General features: G+C 40.7%; 1 protein-coding gene across 1 annotated transcript in view; it reads right to left on the bottom strand.

The window, feature by feature from the left end:
- exosc10 (exosome component 10) overlaps nt 1-13,017 on the bottom strand; it is a 58,151-nt gene that overhangs the window by 30,789 nt on the left and 14,345 nt on the right. The window contains exons 6-12 of the mRNA XM_067970647.1: nt 10,477-10,585; nt 10,008-10,083; nt 9,497-9,607; nt 7,590-7,733; nt 4,642-4,832; nt 2,629-2,785; nt 914-1,062 (exon numbers count right to left, since the gene is read on the bottom strand). Coding sequence (XP_067826748.1) covers nt 914-1,062; nt 2,629-2,785; nt 4,642-4,832; nt 7,590-7,733; nt 9,497-9,607; nt 10,008-10,083; nt 10,477-10,585 — 937 coding nt within the window. The remainder of the gene's footprint in view (nt 1-913; nt 1,063-2,628; nt 2,786-4,641; nt 4,833-7,589; nt 7,734-9,496; nt 9,608-10,007; nt 10,084-10,476; nt 10,586-13,017) is intronic.

Raw genomic sequence — 13,017 nt, 5'->3', positions numbered from 1 at the left:
ATATACAATTTAACAAATCTTTTTCTTAACTGGTGATTTCTGCCAGCTTCTCCAAAAACTTTTCACGTGGAGTACAATACAAGTGGTATAATCAAATAGCTTGCTTCAAGCTTCTGATACCAGATCAGCTTATTTCTGGGACTAATGGACAGTTGCGGAAAGAGGGAGCAACAGGATGCAGTGATTACAGAACTTAATGCAGTGTGTTTAAACTGCACTTCTAATACGAAAGATTGACACAATGAGCAGTTTAGTTTTCTACTTTGTCTGAAATTGATGGAGGAATGCTACTGTAGCTCCCAAATAGTGAAAGACTGAATGTGGGGCATTCGTGAATTCTCTATGTAGAACGACAACTGTTAAAATCAGAATGTTAATAACATAGGCCATACAGTTCTATCACTAGACAGGCTGTAACTGTCAATAAAGCCAAGTTCAGACCCCTGTCTATAGTGGTATTTATGCTGAGTTTTTTGTTTGGTGAGGGGGGGGATGGGTCAATGACAGCACAAACCGAAATCATTTGCAGAAAAGCAAGTCTGACTGTAATTTTTAGCACCATCGTGACCAAGGGTAACTCGCCCAATGAAATGCAATTCAGATGGTATTTTAGAAATGCAAAGACAAATAGAAAGCTCCACGGAACATAGTGATTTGTAACTATAGTAATCCTTGTTCAGAAGAAATTTTAGATCAGCTCTTTGTATGCAACATGCAGGCTCTGTAAAATACAACTGAATTATTGTTGTTACGTGTGAGATATACAAGAGCAACAAAAAATTTCACTGGATATGAGTGATGCATACTTCTTGCAGGAATTGATTGTGGTCACGTCTATGCATGCAATATTCGCACTTTTACCAATAGCCCAATGGTCTTTTTCACTCAGGCTCTATAAGCAATGAGATTGTACCCTGTGCTTTCGTCCTCGAGTCGTGAAATCTTGTCCCTCCAGGCATAAAGCAGTCTGAACGCTGTAAGCTGCTGCGTGTTCAGTTGCTTTTTCTGTCTCCTATGCAGCTCCAAGTAGGATTCTTCTGTAAAAATTGGCTTGTAGTATTTCTGTATTAAACAAGATTACAAAAATACTGTTTTATGTCCCGTTATAGATTCCAAAATGAAAGCCGCATGGAACAATATACATCCTAGATACCCAAATACACATGTGTGCAATTGTTTGCAGTAATTGGGAATATCTTTGGAAACTCTTTTCGTTATAGTTTTAAGTGCAAGACTCCCCTTATTTTTTTTTAAAAAGTTGTAGTTGTATATAATGTAAATGCTTCAGGTGCAATAAAATACTGACTTGCTTAGTTTAATTCACTACTCCCTCTTCTCAGTCCAGGATAAATTCAAATTAGCAAAATCCAAGGCTTCTCCTACAAGATCTTAGTCCAACAACGATCTTTGAATTCACTGTCAAAGGAACAGTGGTTCTGTGCACTAGAGCACCAATGTGTTGCAACATGGTGAGGTGGGCTAGGGTTTAGACCCATCAATCCTCAAACTGAGTCACTGATATCAACCATGCCATCGTGAGAACTGCTGAGCAGAGGCCAATACTTGTTACAGGGAGCGAGGGAAAGCTGTTCACTGCTGAGAAGTAAGTGTATGGACCTTGGGCAAACCTGTGTTTCCCTGCGTTGCCCCTAAAGGTCAAATAGCCTGCCAACACTCACTACTGCAGCTCACACATGAGATAGCCACTTGGGATATTTACCAAGGATTAGCTGCACCATGACTATACCCCAATACAAATTCCTCCTATCAGCACACAAGAATGGGGCAGTGCATTGTTCCCAATGGTGAAATACTTAACAAATCACCACTAACCTAAACTAAAAAAAAAGTATTGGGCCAGAATGTGGGAACGTTAGTCCCTCCCAGGATTACAAGCGTAGCAGCTCATGGGCAGTGGCACCTGCATTACTTAAATCCTTTGTATGGCACGGATGAGTGAAATCAGAACAGATGAACCCAACTTATATGGATATGGTTCTATTCAAAACTGACTCAAATGCTGACAGGTCAACAGCGGTCAGGAAAATTATACATGGAATCTCCTAATGTATTACTGGGCTGGGATAGCAACATGTGCAAAGCTTAATGGGATACAAGTGGCTCCAACATGAATTCAGAATGTTCAGATTAGCTTGGTTCAAATTCATACTAGACTAAGTTGGAAGGTTGTGAACCTGCCCTCACTCTGGGATACTATGAAACTTACTCCATGAAATAGGGTCTTTAATTTGAGTTAGTTATTCACGTTTTTTTAAATGGAGCCATATGCCATAGGATCTTAGGTTAATCTGACCACACAATTATCTGACCAATCATGTGAATTCTCAGATCGATACGCTGCCTATTTGTTCTACCTGTGAAATGCACTGAAATAGAGACTTGCATAAACACTTAAGCACACTCTCAGGAATGTCCCAAAGTGCTTAATATACAATGAATTACTTTGAAGGCTGTTGCTTTGTGGGCATATGATCCAGCCATTTTGCAAACAGCAATTCCTACTTGCAATATTTTTTATTTCTACTTCGGCTTTTCTTCATTTGCTGTGTTTTTTTTTAAATTGCAATAAGGAACACCCCTGTTATTAGGCCACGAGTTTGAATCTACCTTGAGACAGATATCCTTGCTCTTCTGCCACACCAGTTGAACGAGATTCGCCTGCTCATTCCCCTGCTCCCATAATTGATTTCTCATCTTGTCATATATGTACAGCAAGTAGTGAGTGTCTTCTTGGGCGTAATGTAGCATCTCATCAGGCAGCGGTCTGTAAATGGAGAAGTACAAAGCTGTAAAACAAAAACAAACATCTCTAAGCACCCCGATGGCTACGTGGGCAGATGGTAGTACTGAGCCACACGGATCAGGAAGGTCCCGTGTTCGATCACTGCTCTGTGCTGAATCAGCAAACCTCACCAAGAATAGCAATGGGGCAAATGAGGGGTACAACTGACCTCAGTGTGCTCAAGCTGGACTGGTGGCGGGGGGGAACGAGAAAGAGAGAAGGAAAAATAAAACAAATGGTTAGGGTTCCTACTCCTGATGGTAATCTAGGAATCTCTACTGGAAGAGTTCACATGTAGGCATCAGGTGGGGTCTCATACAACCCTTCAACAGCAACTAGACATTTACAGGAAAACAACAGAGCTGCAAACTGATGTCAAACTAAATCAATAAAATCAGACTGTAGCAATTAGTTGAAGAACATTTTTATAGTTAATTCCATTAAAATACATAGCCACAGGGAAAATCTGGAAAAATACATGCACATAACTACAAAAATCCTAGCTTTTGATCGATGAATACTAGAGTTATTTCTAGGTGTTCAGTTAATGGATGTTAGCTAGTTCGGCAGTAGGGGCACCAGATCCTACGTGTCCTTAGAGTAGCACAAGCAGAAATCTGCCAGGGTCTCTTCCTGGAAAGTGCAGGCATATGGATCTCAGATCTCAAATAGTGTGGCAACACTCACTGCCTCGGCTCAAACATTAAGAATAATCAGTTGCAGTGAAGGGGACGCAGTGCCCCATATACTTCAGCATAATGAGTGTCCTTGGGACAGGGAGAAAAAATAATAAAATGAATTCTGGAGCTCAACGCTGCAGTGCTATTTATTAGACTGCAAAGGATTTGGAGTGACAGCAGTAAGGTAACTGGATTCACACCTCCTCTGATCAAGATACACATGCTTGGGAAAAAAACGAGTTGACTTTATTTTGCTCCATTCTGAGCCTTTGATAGGCCTTCTTTCCAATTCATACAATATTGTTCTTCCATCTGTTCTTTTAGTTCACTGTTTCTTCTTTCCCATCATATTCATATTGCTTTCAGGATCATTCCTCTTTCAGTACTGGCTCATTCTCTTCCACCTACAGCACTGTCTTATTCCTTCCAGGCTTCTGATCTCCATCATGTATATACGGCTTTACATTGAATTACATAGAATATACAGCACAGAAACAAGCCATTCGGCCCAACTGTTCCATGACAGTGTTTATGCTCCACACGAGCCTTCTCCCTCCCTACTTCATCTCACCTGATCAACATATCTTTCTATTCCTTTCTCCCTCATGTTCTTACCTAGATTTCCCCTTAAATGCATCTATGCTATTTGCCTCGAATTTAGAGCATTGAGAGGACATTGAGCCAAGTTGAGAGTGTGTGTAGCCATAAATATGTTCTACTCTTTCTGGCAGGCTAAAAATTCCAGAAACAAAATTGAGTTTCTAGCAACTGCATACTAACAGCAACAAAACTAGGAAATAATATCTTTTTCAAGCTAAACACTTCTGCTGAACTGCCTCTTGCATTTTTGCTGTGTTATTCTGATCAGCACTGTACGTACAGTTATCAGTAAGTCACTGCAAGGAATTGTGCTGGATGCAGTGAAATTATTGATGACCACAGAATGTTTTATACATTGCAATCTTTGGCACAGCTTAAAAAGATGCACATACACAATCACACCAGACATTTTAGTGTAGAACACAACTACTAATGCTCCAAAGTCAATTCCACATGTGTGACTATCTTTAAATCTAAACTCATGCTAAAAAGATTATGTCGCTTTATCACGACTTGGCTTGCAGATTTTCAGAAGAGGATGTGTATGAAATCTCTTACCGTAGTCTCCAGTCAGCCAGCTGGTATCGTTTATCAGCCTGCACATCACAGTACTGTTTCAACAGGTAGTCCAGAGAATGGCGGCCCAGGTTGAGCGTGCGCGCGGCTTGATGTGTGTCAAACATGTTGACGACGTACAGTCCAAGATCTCTCTGTAACCATTCGACATCTGAATCTGCACCATGGAAAACCTACACAAGCAGAGGGGGTATCGGTTCAACAAACAGACTCATCAGACGTACAGCAGAGTGCCTCCTGGGTCACCTGCAGTTTGCCTACAAAATATTTTGGGAGGGAAATTCTTCCCATCAATAATTTTAGCAAAAAAAGTGGCAAGAGTACAAGATGGGATTTTACACTGACTTTTTCCAATGAAATTACTATCAGGAGGAATTTCGCCCGACTGCTTTACCATCAATGCACCTTTGAATAATCAAGCAATGCAAGGAATAACTGCTAACCTTTCTGTCCACTTTTAAAAATGTTCCTTTAAAAATTGATCAATGATTACCTACGTGGGGGAATCTGGCTAGAAGCAGTATCTGGAGACTGATAACTAAGATCAATTATTATCAGTAGATACCATCATTACCATGGCGTTTCAGCGATCACAGTCTTATCAACAGTGCGTGTTAATTCAGTTCCCTAATATGACCCATCTCAGTAACCCAGTCCACTAATAAATTGGCTTAAGCAAAATAAATGACAGCAAAGTAGGAATTTGGTACAAAAAATGAATCAGAAATTTTGAATTAAGCAACCTTAAATTAAGAGAAATAGACTGTACAGAGCAATCAGTGAAACATCTGCACCTCCAAGCTGCCAGGATGAGAATGGTCTAATTTTTTTTTATACACTCCCACCTGTTTACCATCATTTCTTCTTGAATATTTAAATTACTCCGTTTAATCTCTGTTTCCCCCATTCATTGCAGGCTGTTGGGCATGACATTAGCAGTTACCTCAATCCATTGTCTCTCACCCAATCCCATTAATAAATTGGCCTGGAATTTACCAACTAAATTCAATTTGGATGAAAAATGTATCAACCACACCGTGTGCAAATAAGATACAGGCCAGAAACCATTTATGCAAAATAAGCCACTCATGGCGTGGATATCGAGTCCCTTACCACTGAGCGGATTATGTACAGACCACCCATTTCTGACATGTATCCTCTATATAATGATCTGGATTTTAAAGATTTCTGTCATTGTTTGAAAATCACTAATACCTCGTTTATTTGATGCTTAGAACATGTTTCTATTAAGAGCATGCTCTGGCTAATTACTGCCTGGAGCTGTTGTTCCAAGCAACCAGTTAAGTGTCTTATGACTATCATATGCCATACTCTTCTGTTAATAATAATATACATGCCAGACTGTATAAAGCTTTGTGCAGGGTAACTACTGCAGAGGGAGGGGTTGAGACTCTAGTCGTGTTGATTGTAAATTGGAAGCCTTACAATAAAGTCACTTTTTAAAAACATCTAATAGACTTTTTGTTAGGACTTTTTGAATACCTAACCTATGATTTCTAAACCTACCGAGGAAAGCTACTGTCACTTAGTGTTTTCACAAATTTTAAAACATTTTTTTAAACAATTTTTCAGCTGAGTCGCCAAAATGAAAAAACATGAGAGTGGGTTTAAAAATGTGACTGCTGCATGATTAAAAATGGGAAATGGTGGGAATATAGTACTGCTTGGCCAGGGTGTAAAGGACAACGGTACGTTACCAGCATCTGAGCTGACATGGTCAGGAATGGACTGCCCTTTAATAGAGCTGGCTAAAACAAAGCGGGCAGAACAATAAATGGAGGTCAAGGGTTCAAATATGCTATCTACTTATACAAAAGATGACCTTTCATCAGAACTGGAAGAAGTTAGTAATTTAACAGTTTATAAGCAAGTCCTCCCTCTTTCCCAGGCTCTCTACTTGCTTATAGACTGTTAAATCTCTAACTTCTTCCAGTTCTGATGAAAGGTCATCAACCTGAAACGTTAACTCTATTTCTTTCTCCACAGATGCTGCCTGATCTGCTGAGTGTTTCCAGCATTTTCGATTTTTATTTCAGATCTTCAGCATCTGCAATATTTTGCTTTTGTTCACGTGTGTAATAGATGCTTTAATTAAATAATCATATTAAAAGGGTTTCTACCCACTGGACAATTTGCGATGTTTGCAGCGATTCAAGCAATTGTTGGAGGAGGGATCTGCAAAATATTATCTATCAATCCTTACAGGAACAGTTCTAGTGCTGCCACTGCAACCTGCCTGGGTCCCAATGTTCAGTAATGCATATCTAATCAGTTTAGATATATAATGTACAACATCAAGAACTTGCATTTACATAGCACCTTTAACATAGAAAAACATCCCAAGGCGCTTCAGAGGTGGAAGAGCAAGAAAGGTTCCTTCAAACACTGTTCTTCAATGCAAAGGGCTGACAAATACAAACTACTCACGACTGTCGGACAGCCTTTGAGGATTCTGGAGTTCAGGCAATGAGATTTCTGAACCTGTTGCTGATTAACTCATCATCATAGCTACTGACCTGAACACAGTGTGCCACAAAAACAGCCATCCATCGGTTGTTTCTTCCCCTTTCTTATCTCCCCACTTTGAGAACAAGATTTCTGTTTTACGTTACCAGATTCCCGCTTGTCAAATGAAGGAATGACATTGTAATCAGCAGTCTTATGGTCAGCTTTCTGAAGAACTGCAGCAGAATGGAACAAAATGTTCCATGGTCCTTACAGGTGACCAAAATAGTCAACGTGGTTAAATATTGAGCAGGCTTTTGGAGAAGCAGCGAATGAGTAAAGTAAGGCAAAGAGAGGTTTAAGGCGAGAATTTGCAGGGGCATGGTGGCTGAATGTTGGCATGTGACTGGAGGGAATATGCATATGCCCAGTCAGAGGAGTGGAGCTGAATGCACTGAGCTCACCTTAACAATGGAAGGATCAGTGAAGACTTCATTGAGAATGTACATTTCGCTGCGTAGTTCAAGTGTATCGATGACAAAATCCTCTTCCCTTGTTGATATCTGCATTAAACAGGTTAATCCCAGGAAACTCCGATACGAATGGTGCTGGTGGAAGAAAATTAACCACACATTACGATCTACAATACGACATAGTGACTGGCTTTACCTCCTACAAATACCAAAGCTAAGTAAATTAAGGTAGAACAGTTTGGATATATAAAACTGTCAGCTGGAATGATCCAACAAAACTCACGCACTTCATTTTTACTGTAGGTTGCAAACATTTGTTGCTCAATTGTTTTAAATTGTAAATATTTCAAATGCATTTAAGGATAACATCTGTGACTTTAAAACTGGTTTCCAAGTCTTTGGAGGCATAAAAGTTACATATTTAAGGAAATACACAGAGTCTTAAAACTCATGGGAGACCTAGGCAGTGAGTGTTGACAGGTTATTCTGCTGCAGGGAGCATCACAGTTAAGAATGATCCTATCCTCACTCTGCATCCAGGAGGAAGGGTCACTGAATAACGATCAACAGTGGCAAGCTGGCAGATATTTTCCTGCCGCAGACCAGGGACACTTGGGTCAACTGTAGCGCTCTTACTGTCATCGAGCTGATATTAAATTAACTCAGCACAAACTGCAGATCCAACTTGCCTGGTCTGTAAGGCTCAGTAGCATATCACCCAATGCATTTGCCCATCAGGTGTGTGCTTTAAATGAAGCACAAGCAGACCAATGTTTAGCTTAAAAATGCTTTCTCTTTCTCAACAGCGGAGAGTTTCTGTGTAACACTGCAATAAAGGCATTCTTCACATTTCGAAAGCAAAATGACTATTTTGGGGTCTTTTCTCCTTCTGACTCCAGATGTTTCAACTTGCACATTTTAGACTACTCTCCTTGGGGAGCCCTGACTCTCTACGACCTTGAGAGTATCTTCACTGGCTCTGATATCTAGCTAAGTTTTGACAGTGTGCCCAGAATAATGAACTGAAAACCTTTCCTTAGCTACTAAATCTATCCTTTGCCTCCACAGGAATCTGCGTAAGTCTTCTGAGAGTACAGATAATCACAACACCAGACCTCATTTCAGGCTTTAACTGCCAAATGAATGCAACAAACAATAGATGAATAAATAAATAACAGTAATATAATGTATGTATTTACAGTAGATTTGGACTATGCCAACTCCTCAAAACAAGGAAAATAATAAATGGTTTACTAAATAGTTTATAATTAACTGTTATATATGTGTATATAATCTTACCTACTATCAGAGTTGCCTGGTCTAACTGGTCTCTGAAGTTCCCATCCGGCTCTCCAATTTAAACAGCCCCAGCTAATTAAATATCCCTGGAACCGCTGCTGGGGCTTCATGAATTTGAATAACTATCAGCGAATTTCAAAAGGAGCAGTCACTCATGCACATAACTGAACAAATCACACATATTTTTGTTTGCATTGTGGGGCCTGGCTCCTCCCTAAAGCTGTCAGCTTACAGGCAAAATTGAACAGCAGTCCTTACAATAACGTACCGAGCTAGGTGGGAACAGGATTTTGTATACAGCTGGTTTTAAACACTCTATACATTCTGAGTAAATTAAAGATGCCACTACCAAGCTAAAAGTAGGCAATATGCTTCATTTTTGTGACAATGACATAAAATTGAATTAGAAACATAGACAAATCTGAAGAAATAATTATTTAGATTAAACCAAAAATTGAAATCTCGTGATACATTGTCACTGAGATGTTCAAGCTCTATTTCAGAATTTAAAATGAGTAAATAGTAAGTCTCAAAGTCCTGAAGATAAAACCACAGGTTTTGATCATTTTAATAAATGTTCATCAAGTAAATGGGCTTACCTCCAAATCCACTGCAAATTCTTTACATTTTGAGAGCTTTTCATTCAGTTCTACCAGTTCATCAAAGGTTGCGATTAGCCGAAAGTTAGTCTCGGACAGAGGTTTGTACATCTATAAGAGGATAAAAGGGCAAACTCTTGAGTTCAGCATTCACACCGTGTTGACACCCCAGGACACTTCACTGCAAGTTGTTTGCAGTTGCCACTGATCTCTGTGTTTACTATTTTTTCAGGAAACGTTTACCAAGGTATAACATTCCTCTACGTTCTTCCCAGTTAAGAGGTCATGTACCTCTGCCACCAATTACTATCAGGTCCACAACAAGAGCTTGGGTGGCTTTGTCTGCCAACTTCCTCTTCCTGAAGAAAAGGACCCTCAGTCTGCTTGCCACTTCTGTATGTAAGCTCCACTTGCATCACCCCCTTCAAACTACCGATGGGTTTAGGATGCAGCAGATGTTCTGTGCTCAGCTTCCCCACTAATTGTGATCCCCTACACTTCCATTACTGACCTGTGGCTCTGGTTTGAGAAGTACAGTCTCTGATGGCTCAAAGTGATTCAGCTCATACTGATAAGGATGTACAAACCTGCAAAGGAAGAGGAACACAAACTGATTAGCCCAGAGGCCTGATTTCCAATCAATAACAACAGCAGAAACCTCACTTATTCCCAATGCGTGGGAGGAGAAAATTCATTTCATTTTTTTTTTGCCAACCACTTTTCTGTATTTGGTCCGTTTTTCTTATACATGCCAAAGGTACAATGGAGAGTATAATTTCTAGTGGACAAATATATAGTTTAGAGCTTTCTATTGGTTGATCATTGCCTTTAATTATTTCACCAAGCCGAGGAATGGCTTAATACTGGTGGTGGGGTGGAAGAGAGTGAAATTCTTGAAATCCGAAACACATTTGCTCCTAGAATCTTGCCTCCCAATACAACTCTTGAGTCACAAGCATGCACTCTAAATCATCACTCACATGCTCTGCTCATTTTGCTGTGTCCTCTGCTGATGAATGAAGTCAGCTAATGCAGCCGGCACATCGAGATCCTCTGGGCGTTCCATTCGACTCCGTCTGTTTGCAAGCACTATAAAACCAGAAACAAAACTGATCAAAACTGATTGCCAGCATATAGCGAATATATTCATATAATGCATTAGGCAGCTGTGTTATGAATTCGGCACATTTACGCTGCAAGGCAGAATTCAGAGCACCGATGGTACCACTGAAGCAACTGCAAGGGTGATCTCGATTTCCTGGCTGCAAACATTCCCGGGTGACAGGGGAATGTCTGCGCAGACCATCAATGTAAAGAACTACACTGCTGGCTTGTTGCTAGTGGCAAGAGGAGAAATCACCACTTGAGGTGACAGATTCTAGCACCACCTAATTTACACTGCAGTGCTGCCAAAGGTGAAGCTGGCACTGGAAGCAGTTCAGTAACATGATGCTGAAATAATGTGCGCCAGGTGCTTGATAATTAAAATTCAAACCTAATAGGTCGCTTGCAGATAGGACCTGTGCTTGGTTCCCTGGGGCTTCTGGTGGGAGGTGGAAGCCAAGTTCTCTCATTTTTAAACTTTTTGGTCAATTTTCAAAACTGGTGTAGAAAGTGTGATTCCTCTATTTATAGACAACACAGCTGAGTTTTGCTAGACAATACTGTCTGCTATTACCACCCCCTACTGTGACCAACAAATCAATCAGTTATAAAACCTACAGATCTCATCACAACAACAGAGCCTGCTGACCAGATTCAACTCTCCAGAACAGGGCTTCCAAGAGCGACCTCATCGTTACTGAGGAAACACTGTTCTCAGTTCTAACCCTTGCCATCTACACAACAAAAAATATCTGAAGTACGATAGCTCTAATTAAAACTGCTGGGGGGCTGGAGTGCAAGATCAAGGGGGAACCAAATGTAATATTTCCAAGTTTGCAGATGACACAAAACTAGGTGGGATTGTGAGTTGTGAGGAGGATGCAAAGAGGCTTCAAGGTGATTTAGACAAGTTGAGTGAGTGGGCAAATACATGGCAGATGCAGAATAACGTGGATAAATGTGAAGTTATCCACTTTGGAAGGAAAAACTGAAAGCCAGAGTATTATTTAAATGGTGATAGATTGGGAAATGTTGATGTACAAAGGAACCTGGGTGTCCTTGTACACCAGCCACTGAAAGCAAACATGTAGGTGCAGCAAGCAGTTAGGAAGGCAAATGGTATGTTGGCCTTCATTGCAAGAGGATTTGAGTGCAGGAGCAAGGATGTCTTACTGCAGTTATACAGGGCCTTGGTGAGATCACACCTGGAGTACTGTGTGCAGTTTTGGTCTACTTACCTAAGAAAGGATATACTTGCCATAGAGGGAGTGCAGCAAAGGTTCACCAGACTGTTTCCTGGGATGGCAGGACTGTCATATGAGGAGAGAATGGGTCGACTAGGCCTGTATTCACTAGAGTTTAGAAGAATGAGAGGGGATCTCATTGAAATGTCTGACAGAGCTAGACAGCCTGATTGCAGGGAGGATGTTTCCTCTTGCTTGGGGGGGGGGGGGGGTCAGAACGAGGGGGGGTCACAGTCTCAGGATACGGGGTAGGACATTTAGGACAGAGACGAGGAGAAATTTCTTCATTCAGAGGGTGGTGAACCTGTGGAATTCTCTACCGCAGAAGGCTGTGGAGAACATGTCACTGAATATATTTAATAAGGAGATAGATAGATTTCTAGACACAAAAGGCAATAAGGGGCATAGGGAGAGAGCGGGAATATGGTATTGAGATACAGGATCAGCCATGATCATTTTGAATGGCGGAGCAGGCTTGAAGGGGCGAATGGCCTACTCCTACTCCTATTTTCTATGTTTCTGAAGTGATTGCCTCACGCCAACGAGTTGACAATGTTTAAAAATTGAAAGTGGGGATAATTACGTCACAAACAGGAGTATTGGTTCCAAATTAAATCAGTCTATTACATACAACACCTTATTCAGTAGGTCTTTCACAGGTTATGAAATCACTAAAATAATGATGTGAGGTCCAGACTTTTAACAATGTTTCTTTTTTAGTGGGTCTTTTAATGAATAATATAGGAATCATTTTAAAAATAATTCTTGCTTGATGCATAATAACTACAATTATACAAGATCTTTTATCTCTTTATAACTAGACTGAGATGGCATTGGACTATTAGCAGGCAGAGCAGTTTACAGCTTGTCCTAAAGGCAGCTGCCTATATCTTGCCATTCTCACAGATCTACACCAGCTCCCTGTCCATCAATGCATTAAATTTAAAATCCTCATCCTCGTCTTCAAACCCATTCATGGCTTCACTCCACCCTGCTTTTGCCAGAACTACTTTCACTCCTATGTCCATCAGTCTTCCATCCATCCCACCATCCCTCCGCCTCACCACTGGTGTCACCTAGACCCTGCTCTCTGCTGCTTCCTTCCTAAACCCCTCTGCTTCTTTACTGCGCTCTCCTGCTATAAAAACCTTCTCAAAACTTACCTTCTCACCC

Source organism: Heptranchias perlo, chromosome 32 (assembly GCF_035084215.1).
Source record: "Heptranchias perlo isolate sHepPer1 chromosome 32, sHepPer1.hap1, whole genome shotgun sequence".
Taxonomy (NCBI): domain Eukaryota; kingdom Metazoa; phylum Chordata; class Chondrichthyes; order Hexanchiformes; family Hexanchidae; genus Heptranchias; species Heptranchias perlo.
The sequence above is the reverse complement of the archived record's forward strand: the minus strand, read 5'-3'. Positions and strand labels throughout refer to the sequence as shown.